Source organism: Schistocerca serialis, chromosome 3 (assembly GCF_023864345.2).
Source record: "Schistocerca serialis cubense isolate TAMUIC-IGC-003099 chromosome 3, iqSchSeri2.2, whole genome shotgun sequence".
NCBI lineage: Eukaryota > Metazoa > Arthropoda > Insecta > Orthoptera > Acrididae > Schistocerca > Schistocerca serialis.
Genome location: NC_064640.1, coordinates 682,069,243 through 682,085,197, shown reverse-complemented (window position 1 = coordinate 682,085,197; position 15,955 = coordinate 682,069,243). Strand labels below are relative to the sequence as shown.

At 45.5% G+C, this 15,955-nt stretch overlaps 1 protein-coding gene across 2 annotated transcripts in view; it reads left to right on the top strand.

Moving 5' to 3' along the window:
- LOC126470564 (GTPase-activating protein and VPS9 domain-containing protein 1) overlaps positions 1-15,955 on the top strand; it is a 366,100-nt gene that overhangs the window by 53,723 nt on the left and 296,422 nt on the right. For both annotated transcript variants that reach the window (XM_050098503.1, XM_050098502.1), the window contains exon 2: positions 1,925-2,033. In XM_050098503.1, coding sequence (XP_049954460.1) covers positions 1,925-2,033 — 109 coding nt within the window. The remainder of the gene's footprint in view (positions 1-1,924; positions 2,034-15,955) is intronic.

Sequence of the window (15,955 nt, the reverse complement as noted above, 5' to 3'; positions counted from 1 at the left end):
GCCAACACTGATTTCTCTGCTTCAGTATCTCCTGCTGTCAATGGCAATTGTAGCCCTTTGCATATTTAGTGTACCAGGCACTCCCATCATTTATATCACACTGACCCTCAATGCTGCACCATCATTAGAACATGGCAGTGCATCCAGCAAACGTATTTTCAAAAAATTTTGTCCTACTAGAACAGTTTTTTGTATCTGTTCTCATACACAACTGTTAAATCTCCCATTGTGTTTTGAGTCGTACTGCATAATTACTTCCTTAATAATCTTGTGCCACTAAGACATTAGAGACGAAAAAACAAAAAAATGCAAGTGAGAACAAAATTCTGTTTTTAACAGAGCTGTCTGTGTGTCGTGAGCAGAACTTAAAAATTCCTATAATTTTGGGCATTTCTTCAGAACAGTCTCCTTAAAGTAAATTTTTTTCCTTGTTCAGGAATCTACAGATAATTTTTTGAGGTAAAAATTTAAAAAATCGATTTTTTGACAGTTATTCAAGTACTAGTCCCCTTCATTTTCTACCATTGATCTCTCATCATTTTTCAGTAATTAGTGCTGCTTAGTGGTAGGTGGTCAAAATGTACCCTTCAGCAACCACCAAATTAGCTCTCTGTCTTCCAAGAGGAACAATGCTAAAAATGAAAGCCACCTTGATGGATGCTCAAGAAGCCAAACTGGTTATTATATTTGAAAATTTGAGAAAGTTTCCTTGTATGGGTGGATCATGTTGATAGCACAGTACCTGCTACTGCCTCTGAGGCATCCATCCCAGTCTTCAGCTACCCTTTTGGTGTTAGGAGCTGGTGAGTACTCTGTGGAGATTTAGATGCTATGTACCTGCAGAGAAATTTACTTCAGTTTTGGCAATGAGAGCAAATGTTGCTAAATTTATAAGGAGCAAGATGAAAATGTGTTTCTCAAAATCATTAACCTTTCAACTTAATCTGATAAGGTAGTACAGCACTGCTGAGAAGGATGGGAGGCAATCCTCCATTATGTAAATTTTGACTGGTTGCTTAATGGTGGGAATTAAAAATTTTAGTTCAGCATGCAGATTTTTTGCCTAGATTGATATTGAGTGTAATTTATCGTCTGTACCATACCTGAGATGGCAGAAGACAGTCTTAGAGCTGGCATTAATTAAAGCTGGAGAACAACAACATGTAGATGATAATTACAAGAAGATAGAAGAAACAAGATATCCCTAACAAAATGGGAAAATAATTGAAGTTTGTGGCGTTTACAGTAAATGTGTGAATAGTTAAGATTCAGAGTGTATGTTGTGTGAGTGAGCTCGAGGAAATGGAGTGGAAAGCCCAAAGAGAATAAGTTGTGTGTGCAAAATACACACACACAAATATGTAAGTAATTTATAAACAAAAAGTTACTGCCATGAAGTTATTGAGACACTGACACATGAGTTGTGGTATTATGCGTGTCTCTGTGTAATTAAGAGCTATTGTCATAAGTCAGCCTGAATCATAAACATGAACTTCCTAGTTCAGACAAGGGTGGGAGTGTTTAAATTAACATTGCAATAAAGAACAGACAGATAACTGTGTGACGGTTCACATGTTAATTTACACGTTTTCTGGAGTACACTATTAACGTTTTTTGTTTGAGGTATATTTATGACATGGGATTCTTCATTTTTGTGTGTGTGTTTCAGCATGGTTTATGAATAAATTAATTCCCCTTCTGTTTTAGGGTCCCAAAGAAGTAACATTTAATTGTGCAAGCATGACATTCTGTTGTTTTGCTGTTAAAAACACAGTAGTTATTCTGAGAAAGTTTTGATTGGTGCACATAATTTTTGTAATAACATTGTATACCAAATTGAACATTGATTCTCCTTGTAATGCTGGTAATTAACAGTTGTGACAATTTCATATAAATTTCAATGTTTTCAATTCCTTTGTTCTAGTGCAATGGGCTCATTAAGATGGGACATAGTGGACTTATCTGGAAGGCTTTGTCAAGAACGTCTATATGTGGCTGCAGAACAACATCACCTGCAGGCATTGAATGAAGATGTGAGTCTTATTGCTGTTATTATTTAACTATTTTCTTGAAGATCCATTATGTATGAAATAAAACCTGTTTCTTAGCAGGCAGGATATTCTGAATAATCTCATGCATCACTTAGTTACCAATAGCTAATTAACAATAGCCTATATCTAGCTGTTATGAACATACTGTATTGATACTGATACTGATACTGGTTGGGACACTGATAAGGTGATAGTCAAGCAGATTGTGGAAATACAATTGCCAGTCCTGCTAGGTACAATGGTTTGGTAAAATTTGTTATGTGGTATGAAATCTAAGGAGACCAGCAGTAACTAAGAAGAAACATTAAAAAACTGAAACAAATGCAATAATCACTACAGACGATGGGCCCAGAACATGTTCTCTATGTTTGATAAAGGCAATGGCAACTTGGTGCATCCCCAAAAGTGTTTTTAGTAACAATGTGATCCACATTGCTTACCCTTTCTTTACCAGGAAAGGGCTATACAGGTTTAACATATTCTCCACAGTCCAGATTTACATTGATTGAAGCCTAATGATAATTCTTACAACACATGGATATTGAGAGTGTCTTTAACTTCACCCCTGGAATGAGGGCATGGTGTCCTTGAAGAAGCCACTCACTGTAAAGCTGTTACAGGGGAGCCTTAAATGGTCTATTCACAACATCTAATACTTGAAGTTGTGAGGTCATGCCACCAGGAATTATTACCGGATTTGTACGGATCTTTGCTATCAGATCGTTAATTTTCTGGCTGAGGTGGACCGAAAATGTTGTTGCTGGTGTCTTTCAGGGGACTTTACGCAAAATACATTGTGTTCTGTTCCAAACAACATTGTCATTCATTCCTTTTCTTAGCATCTATAGGCAGTTTTTGTTTCAGTATCATTTTCCTGTGAAGTATCATGTATGGGAGGATCTCCCTTCCATCTGCTAGTGCACCCACCATTCCTGTTATTCTGGTCCTTTCATTGCCGGAACTTCTTATAGGAACACATTTAATGTATTTGATGGCATATAAAAATATACAGGCATCAGATCGGTGTTGCCCTTGTGGCCTAGCAAATATTAATGCCATTTCCTTTAATTAATTATGTGATGCTGATACACAAGTAGTTTCTCATCAAACGCCATGGGCAGTCACTGAGCTAGCGTTCTTTTGCATCATAACATTAGCCCCGCCCTCTTTATCATTCACACCCCACCAGCCAGTACATGCTTTGAATTCAGTGATGTGTGTTGTTGGAATTCTTCATTATCTCCAGTGCCCTCATTCGGATAATTTCTTTCGTAACTGGGAAGCCTTCATTACATTTTTCTTGCACATACTGAACAACCTCCTGCTACAATCGGTGAAAACTTCCCTGCTTTGGTCCCCATAAGTTTGGAATGTAGAAATGGAATTCTTTTATTTATCTGACACCCCCAGGGGGCTCAGCATTTAGTTGCTGGGTATGGGCTTGGCGACCCTGGGGTCCCTGAGCTGGGGACTGGGAAGCGCCACCAGTCCTCAATACCGTAAGCTCTGAGCGTGCTTCAACGACCACTGTAAGGCGCGACGGTGGAACGTTGTACAGTACAGAGCCCGGGGATCTTGGCTTAACTGCCTGGGTCGCAAGGATGGTATAAACCTCTATAAAAGAAGCCTCAATCTCAAGGTGTGCTGTGGGCCGAGGAGACGCAAGGCTGTTGAGGTAGAACAGTTACTAGTGGGCGACCTCTGGGGAACCTGCCGCCCCCTGGTTGTATTAGGCTTACCCAGGCAAACGGGGCTCTGTCTGGGTGGGCATTCCTTTCCCTAGCTGCTCGTGGTACCACCATGAAAAGAAATATGAATAGTGCGCAAGCACGACTCTCTAAAAAAGGAAAGTTCAATGCTTTTATGTTATGACCCCCCAATCGTTCCCTTCCCTGCCCACACCAGGGGAGGAACGGCAGTCTAAATTACCTTGTGAGACGTATTCTCCTTGATTTCTGGTTTGCAGTTGAACAGATGGGGACTCATTTCTGACCACAAAGCCTCAGTTTTTTGTGGAAAATTTAGAGGACAAGTTTGGAGAAGTTGAGGGCATGTCTAAAATGAGGTCTGGAGCAGTCATACAGACAGCATCCCCAGCACAGTCATGGGCACTGCTTGCTTGTGACAAGCTCGCTGACGTTGCAGTCTCCATTATGCCTCATAAGAGCCTCAATATGGTTCAGGGACTTATTTTTCATCGTTACCTGTTGTTGCAGTCCGACGACGAGCTCCGTGCAAATCTGAAACGCCGTTGTGTCCACTTTATACGACGTGTCTTCAGGAGACCTAAAGATAGTAGGATCGCCACCGGCGCCTTCATTTTGGCTTTCGAGCGAGACACCCTGCCCGAGAAGGTCTAGGTGATGATATATCGATGTGATGTTAAGTCTTACGTCCCTCGTCCCATGCTCTGCTTTAAGTGCTGGAGGCTTGGGCTTATGTCATCGAGTTGTGACGCCAACCTACCTGTCGGGATTGTGGCCGTGCCTCCCACCCCAACGTCCCGTGTTCACCGCCCTGTTTGTGTCAACTGCGGACAGAAACATTCACCTTGCTCGTAGGACTGCGTGGTTTATCAAAAAGAATGGAAGATTATGGAGTATAAGACCTTGGACAGGCTCACTTACACAGAGGCTAAACGCAAGTACGACTGACTTCACCCTGTGCGTATTTCATCGACGTTTGCTGCAGCAGCTTCAATGTTTCCATCCCTGGCGATGAGCCCCCAAGCTCAGCCGCTTTTTGTGGTCCCTCCAGCCCGGCCATCTATTCCTGCCGCCCAGGTAGTTGGGGGAACGCCCTGTTATCAACATCGGGAGTAATAACCCCTCCTTCTTTGGGGACTTTAGTCCCCACCTCTGAGCCGGAGAAGTGCCCGCCGCCTCCAGCTCCCCTCGAGCGGAAGGGATCGCTTGGTGCCCTCCTTTCCATGGTTACTGCCGCTCCAGATGTCAGCCAGTGGCTGAAAAAGCCACCACCTGAGGGTCCTAGGGCTTCCAGGTCTTCCTCGGTCCGTGAGTCTGGGTCAGGAAAGCCCACCCAGCCTGATAAACCGAAGGACAAATGGGACCCTGTCAAAAAGAAGAAAAAGCAAAAGGAGGAGGACATAGAGATGGAAAAGGAGTTCACCACTGCACCTGAAGATGATATGGAGCATCTAGCGTCCACTCAGGAGCTAGATATTGCTCGACCTGCAGCTCCTATGGAAGCTGATCAGGCTACCAATCGATGACGGCGAACGCTTCTAAGGCGTAACCTATCCCCTCCCCCTCCCCCCCTCCCACGGTTCTTTCATGTATTATTCACAGTCGGATACCATTATCTTCAATGGAATTGCCGTGGCTTTTTCCACCACCTTGCTGAGTTGAAACAGCTTTTGTGCCGCTTCCCTACCACTTGTCTGGCCCTACAGACAACCTGGTTTCCTGTTCGGCAGACCCCATCCCTCTGTTGCTACTGGGGTTACTATAAGAACCGCGTAGAATACGATAGGGTGTCTGACCGTGTCTGTGTTTATGTTCTTGCAACTGTTCCTAGTGCCCCAGTGCCACTTCACACCGCTCTTGAGGCTGTGGCTGTTAGAATCCAGGCTGGAATGGAGCTTACCATCTGTTCCCTCTACCTTCCTCCGGATTAGGTTGTCCCTCTTGCTGACCTAGCTGCCTTGTTCGCCCAGCTCCCCCCACCATTCGTCCTTTTGGGGGACTTTAATGCCCACCACCCTTTATGGGGTGGGGCCCAGATCTCGGGCCAGGGTAGGAACGTTAGGCTCTCTTGGCACAGCAGGACATTTACCTCCTTAACACTGGTACTACCACATATTTTAGCTTGACTCATGGCACATACTCAGCCATTGACCTCTCTCTTAGTAACCCAGGTCTTCTTCCATACCTCAGTTGGAGGGTCCATGACGACTTCTGTGGTAGTGACCACTTTCCTATCCTGGTTTCTCTTCTTCAGTCCCAACCCTCTGACCAGCTGCCACAATGGTCTCTTCGTGGAGCTGATTGGGCAGCCTACACCTCAGCTACTATGGCCATTGCCCCGCTTCCTGGTGACATTGATTTGGCAGTGGACGACGTCACTATGGCCATTGTTTCTGCCGCCGAGGCAACTGTCCCCTGCTCTTCAAGTACCCTAAGGCGTAAGTTAGTCCCTTGGTGGACACCAGACATTGCATGAAAGACTGGCACCAGGCAAACGGCCTACGCGACGGGAGGCCCTCGTCACACGACATCACCAGAGATTGCAGAAGCTATCCGGGACCGCCAGCGAGCCCTGCAACGACACTGGCGTCATCCTTCCCTAGAGAATCTGGTTTTCTTTAAACGGCTGTGGGCCTGGGCTCGGCGGTTAATCCGGCAGAGCAAACAGGACTGCTGGGAACGTTATGTTGCCACCATAGGTTCTTGCACCTCCCCATCTCAGGTGTGGTCGCGGGTTCGGCGCATTTTTGGCTTTCGCCCTCATGCGTCTGTCCCTTGCCTTTCTCTTTGAGGTACACTTTGTACTGACCCAATTGCCATCGCCGAACATCTGGCAGAGTACTTCGCTCGTATTTCCGTGACAGCAGGCTACAGCGCGGAATTCCGCGCCATTAAAGAGCAGGCTGAGCATACGCAGTTGTCATTTTGCACACACCGTTGGGAACGATACAATGCCCCGTGCAGTGTATGGGAGTTCCAAAGTGCCCTTACAGCTTGCCACAAAACCTCTCCAGGTCCAGACCGAATTTACAACCAGTTTCTTCGCCATCTCTTGGCGCACTGTCAGGGTGAATTACTCGCCCTGTTTAACCACATGTGGACGGAGGGCATTTTCCCAACTCGTTGGCAGGATAGCGTTACCATCTCGGTGCTGAAACCTGGTGCAGATCTGCTGGTGGTTGATAGCTATCGCCCTATCAGCCTTACCAATGTTATGTGCAAACTCGTGGAACGGATGGTGAGTCAGCGGCTCATGTGGATCCTTGAAGCTCGGGACCTCCTAGCCCAGCAACAGGGGGGCTTCCGTCAGGGCCGCTCAGCGATCGACAACTTAGTCTCGCTAGAGTCAGCTATTCCTACAGTTTTTACTCGGTGAGAACATCTAATTGCTGTTTCCTTTGACCTTCTGAAGGCGTGCGATACCACCTGGCGCCATCATATCCTCGCTACGCTGCACGAATGGGGCTTACGGGGTCCACTTCTGATTTTTCTATGGAATTTTCTCTCAAATCCCTCCTTTCGGGTTATAGTTGGCACTTACTTTAGCTCTGCTCATAGTCAGGAGAACGGTGTTCCGCAGGGCTCGGTTCTCGGTGTTCCCCTCTTTTTGGTGTTGATTAATGGTCTTGTTGGTGTGGTGGGCTCATCGATCTGTTCCTTTCTATATGCCGATGACTTTTGCCTTTATTACAGTTCTCCAAGCATCAGTGTCGCTGAACGACAGCTGCAGGGAGCTATCCGTAAGGCACATTTTTGGGCATCCGCCCATGAAAACCATGGGTTCTCAGCCTCTAAGACCCGAGTGATGCATTTCTGTAGTCGTCGAACGGCCCACCTCCGTCCAGAACTCTACTTTGCCAATGAACTCCTTCGTATTGAGGAGACGCATCACTTCCTTGGCATGCTGTTTGATGCTCAGCTCACTTGGACACCTCATCTTCGCGAGCTTAAACAACGGTGCTGGCAGCACCTCAACATCCTTCGCTGCCTCAGCCACACCGTTTGTGGGCTGCACGAACAACCCTCCTACAGCTCTATAAGGCCTTGGTTCAGTCCCGTCTGGACTACGGAGCGTGGTGTACGACTCAGTAGCACCTTCAACGTTGCAGATCCTCGAGCCAATTCTTCATTGTGGCGTCACACTGGCGACAGTTGCCTTCCACACTAGTCCGGTGATTAGCCTTCTTGTAGAAGCTGGAACCCCTCCCCAACGATTCCGCCGATAACAGTTGCTTGTGTCATACATCGCCCGCGTCCATGCCTTGCCCGACCACCCAAACTGCAGGCTCCTTTTTCCATCTTCTGCACTCCCCTCCCCACGACGGCGGCCTAGGTCGGGTCTCCCGATCGCGGTCCGCATTCGTTCACTTCTCTCATCACTTGAGTCCTTTCCCCTTCCTCCATCCTTCCGGCCCTCTTTTTCTACCCCTCCTTGGTCCCTCCCTCGCTTGCGGCTTTGCTTGGATCTGTCCTGCGACTCCAAGTCATCCGTTCCACCTGCCAGTCATTGTCAACAATTCCTGGCTCTTCTTGCCTCGTTTCGCGATGCAGATGTAGTCTACACCAATGGTTTTGTGGTCGATGGACGCACTGGGTTTGCTTTCATCCACGGCAATTACGTTGAGCAGCATTCCCTGCCTTGTGGGAGCAGTATTTTCACTACGGAGCTGGTTGCTCTTTATCGTGCACTCGCTCACCTTTCCTCCTGCCCTGGGGAGTCATTTGTCATTATGCAGTGGCTCCCTGAGTGGATTGCAAGCACTCGACCAGTGTTTTTCTCGGGATCCTTTGGTGCACGGTATTCAAGATGCTGTTTTTGTTCTCACCGAGTGTGGTCGTTGAGCGACGTTTGTGTGGACCCCGGACCACATCGGCATTCCAGGAAACGAACGTGTCGATTGGTTGGCCAAGCAGGCCACCACTTCGCCACCCCTGCAGCTTGGTCTTGTGGAAAGAGACCTCCGGTCAGCCCTACATCACAAGGTTCGCGATGTCTGGAACTCTGAATGGTCTGTCTTGAACACGCCAGATAAGCTCTGCGTGGTCAAGTTGTCCACGGCCGTATGGAACTCATCCTTGAGGGTCACGCGTAGGGACTCAGTTGTTGTCTGCCATCTCCGAATTGCACATACACTGTTGATCCACAGCTATCTGCTTCGTCATGAGAATCCACCCAAGTGTCGCTGTGATGCAGGGCTGACAGTGGTCCGTCTTCTGATGGACTGCCCCCTTTTAGCCCCCTTGCAGCAGTCCTTTAATTTGCCAGCTGCACTGCCTTTAATTCTAGGTGACGATGCCTCTATAGCTGACTCAGTTTTACGTTTTACCCGTGCAGCTGGGTTTTATCACTCGCTCTAGTGTGGGCGCCCTTGCATGATTTCTCAGGCCACACCCACTCCAGCGACTTTTAATTGTGACGTGTGTACCAAAATAGTGTCTTTTATGGTAACAAGTTGTGTTTGTACCTCTATCAACGCTTTCCAGCTGGAGGTTCTTCGTTTGTAGTTGAGTGGTTGACCTTTTACCTGATCCATCAACCACTGTAGTCTGTTTTACTCTAGTCAACTATTTGCTCTGCTCCTTTTAAGTGTCCTCTATTTTGTGTTACTGCGGTGTTCATTTTAGCTCTGTACCCCTTGGTGTTCCCTCCCTCTGGGTGCAGAGGTTATGCTTTTACTGTATAAGCCTTTTACAAATATGTCTGTTTGGAACAGGGGACTGATGTCCTCGTTGTTTAGCCCCCATCAAACCCCAAAACCAACCAACCAATTTATCTGATGCCACATATGAACATTTGCTTCTGTGACACCAAAATCTCTTCTTACTGCACAGTTTTATTTGGCCTGTACATCATAACTCACTATTAACTTAAAATTAGCATTGTATTGTACACATGAACCAATTATGAACTGTTAACTCATTTCTAAACAGAGCCATTGCTGTTATAGCATTTGTTATCATTTGCTGCAATTTACAGTTGTTACAGCACTGACAGTAGAAGCAATTTAAACGACAATAATACATTGGCCTCTTATTTAAACCCAGGATTACATTACTTCTTTTTAAACTTGGTTTCAGCATCATTACCTTGCCATTTTTATGTTTTCAGGTTTTGGTCCAATGTTCTACATGCCGTCTCCTGATCCAGTTAATGTAGTTCAGATTTTACCATCATCTTAATGATATGATAGGTTGCGATCCAACAGATGGAATTGTGGCCCCTGCCCCTGCTAACCTATCAGCTTACTCAGTACCACTAATACCTGAGTGGCTAAGGCCCATAACAGGTTTACCCTTTTGATTTACTCTAGCCGCACAAGGGTCTCATGGCAGTGATCATAGAACTCCTTGAAGTGGCTGATACAGATTTCGGAGCTGCTTGGTTGCCTGAATGGCTGTAGAATGCTGTGGATCTTTGTGGCACCCTGCAGTTGTTATATATAATTAAATTGCACTTGAGTGTGGCATATACGTAGTAAATAAAAATAAATCATGCTATCCTAAATTGCACTTGAGTGTGGCAATTGCAGATCATCTATTTTCGACCCATCAGTAAATAGACACTGTGTCAAGAACAGTATTGTGGTTGTTTCTTCTACTTTTCCCTACTTCCTGTTGTTACATAAAAATATTTATTGAAGCAGTCAAAAGTAGTCACATAGTCAGCTGGCGTTTCCCCCATCATTTCTACACTGCCCAGTGACAGTGCCCACCTGTCAAAAACCTGGATAAGCACCCTTTACAGTGTGGACCACTGTGAGACATGCAGGAAGAGAGTCAAAGCTGTTCTGGAAGGTACTAGCGGGAATGTAGAGTCGTGCCAACTTAAGTGCCGTGGCCAGCTGTGCTATGTGTCTCAGTTGAGGATTCATTGCGCAATCAGCCCGATTGAGGTGGTCCCACAGATTCTCAGTTTTGTTTAAATCCAGGGAGTTTAGTGGTCATGGAAATTTGGTACACACATTCAGGTGCTCTTTGAACCACTTACTTACACTGCGAGCTGGGTGACACAGTGCATTGTCGTGCTGGTAGATGCCATAAGCCAAGGAAAAAGAGAGTATTTAGGGGTGAACATGGTACCCAGGGATAGATGCATACTTACGTTGATCCACTGTGCATTCCAGAGAGATGAGGTCATTCAAGGAATGCCATAGAAACATTCACCAGACCATAACACACCCTTTTCCTTTCTGAACCTTTGAACGATTGTTGCAGGGCTGTACGCGCCAACAGCCATCTGTCTGATGGAGCATAAAACGTGATTCATCTAAAAAGGCCACCTCTCACCACTCAGTGGATGTCCAGTTGTGGTATTGGCATTCAAATTCCAGTGGTACACCACTGTTGCCTTGATGCCTGTTTTGGATAGTGCCATTTTGCCAAGCATGGTGTACTTCAATCACAGCTGCACACGAACGGTTTACGGACTTAGCTGTTTTGTAAATACTTCCATCCTTGGCTTGAAAGCCAATGATGATACCCCTTTGGACATCTGATAAATTGCTCCATTTCCACATTACGACGATGACTTGTATACTCTCCATTGCTACTGCTGCCAACAGCCATCTGTGAGTTGTTATTGTGCATTGATGTTGAACACAAGTGATGGTCACATTAATGTGACTGGATGGTGTATATTTACCACATTCATTATATTAGTGTGGCACTCTGAATATCCTAAAAATTTCCAGTTTTTAATCTGTTTGCCCTTGCTGCTGCCTGCAGCATGATCTCCAACCCAGCAGTGGGTGTGCTGCAAATTCTATTGGGTTCTGCACATGCTCGAGCTTCTTAGCAGCCACCTTCTGTTCTAGTGTAGCCCCATAAGTTATCATAGGTTGTGTTCGGTGCATGCTCTTGGAACTAAGACCCAGTATTTTCTACAGACCCTCCTAGTGCACATAAGAACATCTTTTGCTTCTGAACATATATTCTCTATGTGAGGGGTCTATATTAGTTTCGCATCCAGGGTTATACGTAGATACTTCACTACCCCTTCTACAGGTAGAATTTCATCGAAGGGCTTAAGGTTCTGGCAGGTGTCCTTGTAGCGTCTAGTGGTGTTGATCACCATTTACACATCAATCTTTGTGGCTACAACCTTTTGTCTACTCGGTGTGGTCTTGATCTGTCTACACATAGTGGTCTCATTGGCATGCTCTTCTGCATGGGAGCATGCTGGATTCTTAAGATGACTTTGGAGACAGGATTGATGTTGTGGAAAGCTGCAGACAAAAAAAATTAGTGTACCTAAACAATTCTCTATTAATCCAATAAACTTGAACAATCATTCAAATGTGCCCTTACCTCTGAAGCAGTGTGGCATTGATTCTTAGTATTTCCACTCGTAGCAACAGGTGAGACAGGTGAAGCAAACAGCCTGCAGAATACATGTGCTGCTCAGGAAGTGGCACGCTGACTTGGTATAGCTTACACGCTTGTGCTGAGTTGTGCCTCTGATGTGGATGTGAGCCAGCCAGTCTTCCAACTTGCAGCAAGTCACAGCAATACTCACAGTCTTAACTGTAGTTCAATGGTGGTGGCTGGAGAGCAGCAGTGGACAGCTGATGGATTATGCCAGCATGGAGCTGGGTGGCAGCATGTCATTCCTCACCCATGAAATGACAACAGGATCAAGGCTACAGAGTTTTGTGGATGCGGTAGAGTGCAGAGCTGCCAAGAGTGGGGATGGTTAACTACCCAGTGTAGATTCAAAACTTGGTGCCAGCGGCATTGGCAGCTACGACGTAGTTATGATGTGGTTCGTAGGCTATGACTGACACGGGCTGGATGCAGCTACGTTGGCCATCTTGAAGACCACATGAAAGGCTGGAGTCAGGGGGATTAAATGCAGTCACCCCATGATGACTCTGTGGAAACGGCTACATTTCTGTGCTGTGTGGAAATATCTCGAGCAGACCCACTGACAGAGGTCCAGCTGTTGTCATGCAGTAGACACTGAAACTGCAGATGTGCCTGAAGGCTGGTCCAATCTCAGGTTGTTGACACTAGGAAGAGGTGGTACTGAAACAGCTTGCTGTTGCTGAACTGGCAGGATATTGTCCAACAATGGTCAATGCCCAGCTCTTGGCACTCTGTCTTTGGCTCTGAGCATTACTATGGTCTATCCTGTTACAGTATGTTGATTTTCACGTAGAGGAACCTTAGTTAATCTCCTTACCCTAACGTGCACATTAACCAGTTTTCCTAATATCTTCAGAAGAATGGAGGACAGACTGATGGCTCTCGTGCTCTTAGTTTCAGTCTGATCAATTATTCTCCCTGGCTTCAGAATGAAAACAACTTTCACTGTCTTCCAAGCATTAGGAATGAGTCCTTCAGCTAGACTGGCTCTTAACAGTCTACGTAGTAGTCAGATTAATCTTTCTCCTGCTAGTTGCAGCAAAGCCAGGAAAATTCCATCTGGATCTGAGGACTTGAACAGTTGAAACTTTCCACTGCCCACTGGATTTTAATGAAATAAACACATTCTTTGGCAGAGTCCTAGTTCTCCTATTATTTACCTGTAAACCAGTACCTCCCATGTGCAGACAGAGTGAGGTGGCACAGTGGTTAGCACAGGATGACAGTTCAAACCTGCATCTGGCCACCCTGATTTAGGTTTTTTTCCTTTGAAAGATCATGGCCAACTTCCTTCCCCATCCTTCCCTAATCCAGTGGGACCAATGACCTTGCTGTTTGGTCCCCTCCCCCAAATCAACCAACCAAACTTACAGGTGCAGAATCTTGGTCTGAATCATCTGCGAGAGTGCATTGGGGGAAGTGAGTCTTGAGTAGTACATACAGCACCTCGTGCACCACAGGATATCTTCCAGCATGATTGCTTTGCATGCCTAATACCAAGATTGTATTTAGCAACTGTGTTCCTAGTATTTTGTTCAGTGTCCGTTCCTTCTTGCAGTCATAAACAGTCTTCTTACCTGCTTTCCTTGCAATTCAAACTGTTGTTCCACCAGGGTACATTGCTGTTTATGCACTTCCTGGTGATTGGAGAATTTTCTATGTGCAAGTTCTTGGTGGTGGACACAACTTCATCAGTTATTTCCTGTAAGTGTATTGGATTTCTTATCCAGATTTTAACTTCAGGTAAGTGGGGGAATAATCTGTTTAACATCTATTTCCATCTCAAACTTATTATACATATGGTCAAAGAAGAATGGTTCCATTGCCAAATGCCTTTCATGTAACTACCCATTAAGATATGTCAGTTACTTCTTCCCTTCTTCTCATTCCCTTAAGGTAGGTTCCCTACCACTATTAAAGAGATCTAGGTTGCTCTTCAATAGATATTGAAGTAGGTACTCACTCCTGTTATTGGTGTCATCAGCAAGCAGCCATGTAGCAGTCTCCCACTTTCTGGGTTGGAGGAGCATGGTCATTGTAAGGAAGGTATGCCGAGGCCAATTCCGGTTACATTGTGTGCCTTCCTCATGCTGGTTCATTTTGATGATCAATAAGTCCCAAGAACAGAAGTTTGCCATCAGCATGAATTAAATTCCATCTAATACATAAAAATCAATGTTTGTTCGTTTGTTTGTGTTTTATGCACTGTCGTATAGTTCATGTGATTGCAATAAAACTTTGTCAACTTATTGCTTTCACTTGTGCAAAGGTTATAGGTGTAGTGCAAATTTACTTGCAGTAGGTGGCATATGTGTTATACCAACAAATTTATTTGGAAGGGCACTGAAGTAGTGAGATGACATGTTTGAATGTGACAGAAACAAACAGATTAGCATTGTACTGTCCTACTCATTTTGATGCCAATAGGTGTGCCCTATATCTGATCAAAATTTTCTTGTGCAAACAGTAATTTTTCTATTTTTCAGTGAATTGTGTAGTCTCCCACAGTGATTCGGACACCCCTGCCCCCTCCCACCCTTGATATGGAGCACAGGTCTGAAATACTCGACCAAGCTGAATGCTGAATTCTATAATGACGGAGCTGGGAGCTGTTTCAGGCTCATACCTCGTCCCTCAACACAGCTCCAGGCCCTGATTCGATTCACAATTATATGATCCAACACCTGAATTTTCCCCAAAGGCAACATCTCCTCAAGGTCTTAAAGTGTCTTTGGCTCCAAGGTGCGTGTCCATTGCAGTGGTGAGGTAGCTTAGTTGTCCCAGTTCTTAAGCCAGGCAAGAACCAATGTCTCTCGACAGTTACCAGCTGATTAGCCTGAGCAGTGTACTCTGCAAGCTGTTGTAAAGGATATTTGCCCACAGATTATGTTGGATTCTCAGATCAAAAGGCATTTTATCCTTCTATCAGTGTGGTTTCCAGGAGGGATAGTTCACAACCAACTACCTGCATGGGTTGGAAACAGCAATCCGACAGGCTTTTTCTAAACGCCAACACCTTGTCACAGTCTTTTTTGAGCTGCATAAGATGTACAATAGTGCTTGACTTCATCACATTTACTCACTTTCCACGACTGGGGCTTTCAAGGCCCCCTACCAGTTTTTATTCATCAATTTTTAACCCACTGGTTGTTCTGGGTTAGAGCTCCCCACTGGCCCAAGAGAACAGCATCATACAGAGCTCTGTGTTGAGTGTCTCTTTCTTCATCACCATCAATGGGCTAGTGACCTCTACTGGGCTCTTGGCTGCCCTGCACTGTATGTAGAAAACATTTTGCATTTAGTACAGCTGCCAGTCGGTAGCCTCCGCTGAACGCCAGCTCCAAGGTGCCATCCAGCAGGCTTGTGCATGGACTCTTTTTTTTTTTTACATGGTTTCCAATTTTCTCCCACAAAAATGCAGGTCATATAAATTTTGTCATTGTACCACGATTCATCCTGACTTGGAACTCTACATAAGTACCAAGCATATGGACGTTATAGCACAGTCACATTTCTTGGGCCTCCTTTCTTATAAAAGGCTCCGTTGGCTGCCCTATATTCATCACCTGAAGACTAGCAGGCGGGCGGGCGGTCTTGATCCTACCTTGACCATACCTATTATGCCAGCTATTTTTGTCATCCCTCTTTTACTATGTCTTAATTGCTTTGAAAAGATGCAGTTAGCACTACTATAAAGACAAGACTTTCCGGATTCCTTATCCTTCATGCCTGCTGATGATGAAGGAACAGCTGAACAGGTTTTTATGGGTCCTCTGAGTAACATATTTGGGGTGGGACAGTTGTGAGAGATCCCCCCCCCCCTCTCTCCTCCTC